The 6,712-nt window shown below is 60.6% G+C and overlaps 2 protein-coding genes across 2 annotated transcripts in view; both read left to right on the forward strand.

Moving 5' to 3' along the window:
* Nucleotides 1–6,712, forward strand: part of RAB41 (RAB41, member RAS oncogene family) — a 31,289-nt gene that overhangs the window by 8,196 nt on the left and 16,381 nt on the right. The gene's annotated exons all lie outside the window — the stretch shown is intronic.
* Nucleotides 2,257–6,712, forward strand: part of ARR3 (arrestin 3) — a 5,286-nt gene continuing 830 nt past the window's right edge. The window contains exons 1-14 of the mRNA XM_035323394.1: nt 2,257–2,301; nt 2,466–2,496; nt 2,799–2,859; nt 3,142–3,186; nt 3,419–3,618; nt 3,716–3,775; nt 3,978–4,045; nt 4,329–4,464; nt 4,586–4,670; nt 4,788–4,860; nt 5,349–5,486; nt 5,718–5,801; nt 6,002–6,025; nt 6,140–6,197. Of these exons, the coding sequence (XP_035179285.1) occupies nt 2,285–2,301; nt 2,466–2,496; nt 2,799–2,859; nt 3,142–3,186; nt 3,419–3,618; nt 3,716–3,775; nt 3,978–4,045; nt 4,329–4,464; nt 4,586–4,670; nt 4,788–4,860; nt 5,349–5,486; nt 5,718–5,801; nt 6,002–6,025; nt 6,140–6,197 (1,080 nt within the window). The 5' untranslated portion in view covers nt 2,257–2,284. The remainder of the gene's footprint in view (nt 2,302–2,465; nt 2,497–2,798; nt 2,860–3,141; nt 3,187–3,418; nt 3,619–3,715; nt 3,776–3,977; nt 4,046–4,328; nt 4,465–4,585; nt 4,671–4,787; nt 4,861–5,348; nt 5,487–5,717; nt 5,802–6,001; nt 6,026–6,139; nt 6,198–6,712) is intronic.

A 6,712-nucleotide genomic window follows, 5' to 3' on the forward strand; every position in this document is an offset into this window, starting at 1 on the left:
CAGCATGGACGAGGCTGTCCGGGACCTCTGCCACCGGGAAGGTCACAGTTCACGTGTCCCCTGCCCTTGGCAGAAATAGTGCCCGCTAAGCTGCACGCTAAGCAGCTCTCCTGTGTGTAATTAAAAGGGATCACCAGTCCCGGCCCCGGTCAGCACGTGCCGGCAGCTAAAGCCGGGCCGGGTGCGGGAGGGGAGCTGGCGGCTGCGGCGCCGCTCCTCGGGCTCTGCCCTGTCCCCGCTGCCCGCGGAGCACCGCTGGCACCGCTGCCGAGGGCACCGCTGTGGGAGGGCGATCCCCGGGCTGCCGCGAGCTCGGTCCGCTCTGCACTTTCCCGAGTTTCCAATTTGCAGCAGCAAACCTTGAATTAATAACGTGCTAACGGGGTCAGGCGAGGCCGGCCGCGCTGCTATGAAATGGCAGCGGGAGCGGAGCTGGCTGCCAAGTGTGAGCGCACTCCCCGTCATCTCCTAAGCCAGCAGCCCTCTGTTCTCACCCACCGGTGGTTCTGGGGGTCTTCCCTGAGCCCCCAGCAGGGTTTAAGATGTGGGGAGGCCCCCGGCCTGGAGGTGCCGGCCACACGGGCACGTTGGCCATGGGAGGAATCAACCAGGCAGCTCCTTCCCTCTCCTCCGCCACCGAGCCCGGCCCCACGTGGGGTGGGAGCGGTGGTGGGGTGACCCCGTGGTGGTGGGAGGCCCTGCCCGCTCCCCGGCCTGCCGGGACCGTCCGGCTCGATTAGCGTCACCCTGCTCCTAAGCTGCGCCAAGCTCCATAATCTGCTTTCTCGGGGCTCCAGCAGCAGCCGTATTTATAGCCCACTCTTACTCGCGGAGCGTCTCCCCACTTAATCAACTAATAGGATTCGAGCCCCCAAATACCTCTCCCCCCACACCCGACTCATCCCCAGCCGGGACCGGGGGAGGGCCGGGGCAGTATAAGAGGCCGCAGGACGGGGAGCAGCCCGCGGTGCCGGGCACAGGGGGGACGGAGCAGGAGACCAGCACCCAGCCCAGGTGAGTGCCGCCTGCACGGCCCCGGCTGCTTGGGGGGGTGCCGGGGGTCAGGGACATCGGTGCCGGACTCGGGGTTGGAAGGACGAAGGCTTGGGGCTAAAAAATCTGCCCAGATGGATTTCAGCATGGGCGGAGGCATCCTTGGCGGTGCAGGAGAGCTCAGCCAAGCCAGGAGGAGCCCCAGTCCCCCCTCTGTGAGCCTTGGCACACGCAGAGGAGGCTTCAGCTCTCCTCTCCCCTACCTTTCACCGCCCATTCCCCAGTTCCTGGGCCCCACCCTGCTCCCAGGCCCTCGGCACCTCCTCGTGCTGCTGCCCAGGGATCCCCACAGACGAGGCTGCCCGAGCTTCACCGCCCCGCAGCACCCGAGGGAATCACAGACCCTCTGCTTGGGACTAGTCCCGTGTTTTCCCGCGGGGAAGAGGATCAGCATCTCCCCCTGCTCCCTCCGTATGGGTTTCTTCTTTCTCTCCAGCATCACCGCTTACGTAACGGAGCGACGCTGCCCACACAGCCCTGGGGCGTCAAATCCTGCCCGGGCTTAAGCCCCGCTAATGTCAGAGCAGCCTAAGTTTAAGAAGCTGAGCTCATCCCTTCTAATCTCCCCGCAAATCAGCCGGCGATCAGCGAGACATCTGCAGTTTAATTCTGGACGCGGGGCTTGAGCAAGCAAACTGCAGGGAGGTCCCACGCCGCCGCTGTGCCGGGGCTGAGCAGGGGGATGGATGTGTCCGGGTCAGGGCTGCCAAAGGGCTCTCAGCTGCTCTATCTGCAGCTTCCTCACCCTCCTCTGAGCGATGGGACAAACTGAGCACGTTCCTCCTGTTAAGTCGTGGCAGCAAGTTTCCTGTGGACAAGAAAACTTATAAAATCAGAGCACCTTAAAGCCTGTCTTTCATTTTCTTGGCTTTTCCCAGCCTCAGACTCGCTCCCCTGGGAGCCGCCCTGTGCTTTCCCCTTGTTTTTAATACAGCCGGCCCTGCATGGGGCATCAGTCTCGCACGTTCACCTCCTCCTTGTTGCCTTTTAGCCTGGGAGATGGGGCTTGCTCGCTCAGCTGGTCCCGACGGGTCTCCAGCAGCTTCACCGCTCACGTGCACCCCCAGCCCCTTGCAGCCCTGGGGAAACCGGGCAGCCCCAGCTGCGACTGCAGCACGGGAGAACAATTCTGTCCCCGCTGCTGGCGTGGCTGCTGGCTCCCCCCTCCTCACCTCCAGCTCTTTCCCCCTTCTCTCCCTGCAGGTCCAAGCCGCGGGGCACCTGACTTAAAATGGCAGATGGAGCAAAGTAAGTGTCTCTGCAAGGCTGGGACATCCCGCCTGCAGCTCCCGGGGACGCCCCTCTCGCCCCAGGGGGATGCGTGGCCGTCCCTCCCCGCCTGGGGAGCGGGCAGTGCTGCCCCCAGCCCTGCCGTGGCCGTTCCAGCCGCTCCGTGTGTGTTTCCTCCGCAGGGTGTTCAAGAAGACGAGCCCCAACGGGAAGGTGAGTCCCTGCAGGACCTACAGGGCTGCCCCCGGTGTGGGTGGGCTCAGGGGACACGGTCTGGGTTTTCATTCCCTTTGAAATCTCCCGATTTACCTCTCCCTGTTACGATGCCTTCACTTTTCAAAAGGAATATTTTAAAAACCCTGCGTGCCCCCTTACATGTGGTGCCTGGTCTAAAACCATGAATGCCTGCAGGGTCAGAGAGCTCTGCAAGGCAACCCAGGGCTTGAAAATTCGGGGCAGTTCGATGGCAGTCACTAACCCGTTCCACTGTTCCCTTTCACCATGTGCTCCCCTAGCTGTCCATCTACCTGGGGAAGAGGGACTTTGTGGACCACGTGGAGTCGGTGGACTCTGTGGGTGAGTGGGGTCCCCCCAGGTGCTGGAAATCCCAGCATTTTCCTACAAATACCTTAAAAGAAATACCTTTAAAGATAACATCCCTTTGCAAACAAGCCCTGCTGCACTGCTGGGGGAGATGCTCAAGGGAGTGCCACCGTCCCCACGAGGGGCAGCTCCCCTCGGCCACCTTCAGCCGATGAGCAGACTATTTTCACTTTAAAAAGCACCATGTTTTTACACGGATCTTCTCTCCTGCTGCCATGCCGAGCTCTCTGCCCCTTCTTCTCTGCTTATCTGCAGATGGCGTCTGCCTGATCGACCCGGAGTACCTGAAGGACAGGAAAGGTATTAAGGCACGAGAATCCACGTTACAAGGGGCAGGAGAAAAAGCTCTGAAGCTGTCCGTGCCTTGAAGAAGGATGTGATGAATCTAGTTAACTTTATACTTAACAGTCATATTTCTGTAAATAACTTGCTTTTAATGCCAACGAGATATAAACACAGCTTTTCTTTCCTCCTTTCTCAACCCTCTCCCCCTGCGCCTTCCCTTCCTGGCACCCCTTCCTGGCACCCCCAGTGTACGTGACGCTGACTTGCGCGTTCCGCTACGGCCGAGACGACCTCGACGTTATCGGGCTGACCTTCAGGAAGGACCTCTACGTCCTGACCACGCAGATCTTCCCGCCGGTGCCCGACCAGGTGCCCAAAACCCTCACCCCTCTGCAGGAGAAGCTGATGAAGAAGCTCGGCGAGAACGCGTACCCCTTCACCTTCGAGGTAGGGGCTGCTCCTCCCCATCGCCACGGCTCCGTGGTGTGCACCGGGGCTCATCTTCGGCCACGCTCTTTATCTGCTCCTTCCCTCTCCTGCCCAGGTTGCCACCAACTTGCCCTGCTCGGTCACCCTCCAGCCGGGACCAGACGACGTGGGGAAGGTCAGATGCTGTCCCCAACCCGTGTCCCCATGGCCAAGTCTCTCGTGGGGAGGTGGCCATGAGGTGGGGTGAGGGTTGGAGGGAACTGGAAGGTGGATCCGGGGCTGGGATCTCCCGGGATGTGATGGAGCAAGGAGGGAACAAGCCTGAACCTCGGGCAGCTCGGAGCCCCCCCGCTTTGTAACCCAACGTGTGCCCCCAGGCCTGCGGCGTGGACTTCGAGGTGAAAGGGTTTTGTGCTGAAAACCTGGAGGAGAAGATCCACAAGAGGTATTTGCGGGGGAACCCTTTACTTCCCCGTGGCCCAAAACTGAACCACCAGACCATTTTGGGGTGGCCAGCTCAGAGCCGCGCCAAGGCTGTGCCGTGTCACACTTGAACTGGGGACTCTGCCTGTAGGATGGGTGCTGGTCCCCATGCCTGCCCCCTCCCCGCCCCAAGAGCAGGCTGCAGATTGCATGGTTTGCCTAGAGGAGCTGAGGTGCCCCCAAAGCCCTGTGTCTGCCCCCCTGTGCGCGGGGGTGCCCGGCAGCGACCGCTTCTCGCCCCGCAGGAACTCGGTGCGCCTCATCATCCGAAAGATCCAGTTTGCACCCATGAAAACGGGCCCCGCGCCCAAGTCGGAGACCACCCGGCAGTTCATGATGTCTGACAAGCCCCTGCACCTCGAGGCCTCCCTGGACAAGGAGGTCAGCACGGGGGCTGTCCCCTGCCTCGTGCCACCACGTGAATCCCCAGAAATGGGGACCGGGACATCTCTGTCCCCAGTCCCGCTCACCGGCCACGTAACCGAGTCTCTTCTGACTGCAGATCTACTACCACGGAGACCCCATCAACGTGACTGTCAACATCAACAACACCACCAACAAGATTGTGAAAAAAATTAAGATCTCAGGTGAGAGCGAGTGCGAGGGGCACGTCCTGGTGCCCGCTGTGTTGGTGTTGGGGCTGGGGAATGCGTGCCCGGGCCCCTGCCACCGCACCAATGCTGCTCCCTCTCGTCTGCCCCCAGTCGATCAGATCACGGACGTGGTTCTCTACTCGCTGGATAAATACACGAAGACTGTGTGCATGGAGGAGATAAAGTGAGCAAAAAAGATCTGGCAGGCAGCGTGGCATGGGGAGAAGAGAGAGGAAGTGAACGAGGAGTGGGTGGTGATGATGGTTTTAAACCGGGCAGCAAAAAAAAAAATCAGTGTTAGAAGAGCAGATGCTGAGGAAGCAGAGGAGAGGGAAGGCCATGGACATCGAGCCCCCCAGCACAACTGGGGGGTGTCCCTGGGGGAAGGCGCGCAGCTGTCCCCAGGCTGCTTCCTCTCCCCATTTTGCATCTTGAGGCCAGCTGCAGTCAGGCAAGGCCTCTGTGCCCCTGAAAAAGAGGAGGGACAGAGCAAAGGTGGGGGGGTAAAAAAAAAAAGAAGTGGTTGTAGAAAGGAACAGAAGGAGGAAATGAGCCCAGACAGCTGCGTCGGGGAGGATGGGGCAGGAAGGGGGCCCTGCCCTGCCCTGGTGTGGTGCTGAGCACCCATCAGGGTGGTGCTGGCCCTGAGCTCTCCTCTCCTGCCCCTTCCAGCGAGAACGTGGCGGCCAACTCCACCTTCTCCAAAACGTACTCCGTCACCCCCACGCTCTCGGCCAACCGTGAGAAGCGAGGCCTGGCTCTGGACGGCAAGCTCAAGCACGAGGACACCAACCTGGCCTCCACCACCATGTAAGAGCCGGGCTTGTGTCAGGAGAAAGACCCCGCTCGGGCAGCTCAAGTGGCCTCCAGAAGCTGTGCTCTCGGCCGTCCCTCCCCTCTTTGACTGCCACGTTGTGCTGTCCCTCTCCACTAACCCTTGGTGCACCCCACGTCAGTCGGGGCATGGCGGCAGCCCCAGGATCTCTCACAGGGGTAGAAAGGATGGTGGCATCTCACGGCTCCACTCTGCCTCTCTCCTAGCCTGAGGCCCGGCATGGACAAGGAGGTGCTGGGGATCCTGGTGTCCTACAAAGTGAAGGTCAACCTGGTGGTGTCCCGAGGAGGGTGAGGCTCGTGGGCACGGGTGGCAGGGACATCCCTTGCTCCCCGTGGCTGTTGGGCAGCCAGGTCCCCTTGGTCCCCTCTGGCCCCATTACCACTGCCCTTCATCCATGCTAAAACATCTTCTAGCTGATCTCAAATCAAACTCTAACACCTCCCCTCCTTTCCTTGGCTGATTTCTGTCCCTTCTCTCTGCGGTGCAGCATCCTGGGGGATCTCACTTCCAGGTAAGCAGGAGGTGCCCGTGGGGCCAAGCGCCCAGCGCCAGCACGAGGCGGTGCTCAGGGCCCATGCGCTGTGGTGCTGGGTGCATTCCCTGAAAGAAGAGCTTTCTCTTCCAGCGACGTTGCCGTTGAACTGCCCGTCATCCTGATGCACCCGAAGCCTGTGGACGGTAAGAGGCACCGCGGTGTCCTGAGCACGGGGGGAGCAGCTCTGCCCCCACTGCCACCCACACGAGTGTCTAGAAAAGCACCCGAGCATTAGGAGATGTCTCCTAAGGGCCACTGCTGTATGAGCCCCTGTGTTTGTCTCTTTCCATCCCTGCCTCGCCGTGCTGCGCGCTCATAAACGGACTACAGATAAACCAAGGTAAGTGGGGGGTTCCTTACACCTCTGGGACACAAACCACACGCAGCCACCACAGGCCGGTGTGCTGCCCCTCTGCCGTGGGACTACGGAGGTGTGCTTGGATAAACCACCCTGATTTGTGCTGGTGGCACGATGTGCTGGAACAAAACACCCAAATTCGTGCTGGTGTCACAGTGTGCTGGGACAAAACACCCAAATTTGTGCCAGTGGCATAATGTGCTTGGACAAAACACCCAGATTCGTGCTGGTGGCACGGTGTGCTGGGACAAAACACCCAGATTTGTGCTGGTGTCACAGTGTGCTGGGACAAAACACCCAGATTC

Source organism: Oxyura jamaicensis, chromosome 4, assembly GCF_011077185.1.
Source record: "Oxyura jamaicensis isolate SHBP4307 breed ruddy duck chromosome 4, BPBGC_Ojam_1.0, whole genome shotgun sequence".
NCBI lineage: Eukaryota > Metazoa > Chordata > Aves > Anseriformes > Anatidae > Oxyura > Oxyura jamaicensis.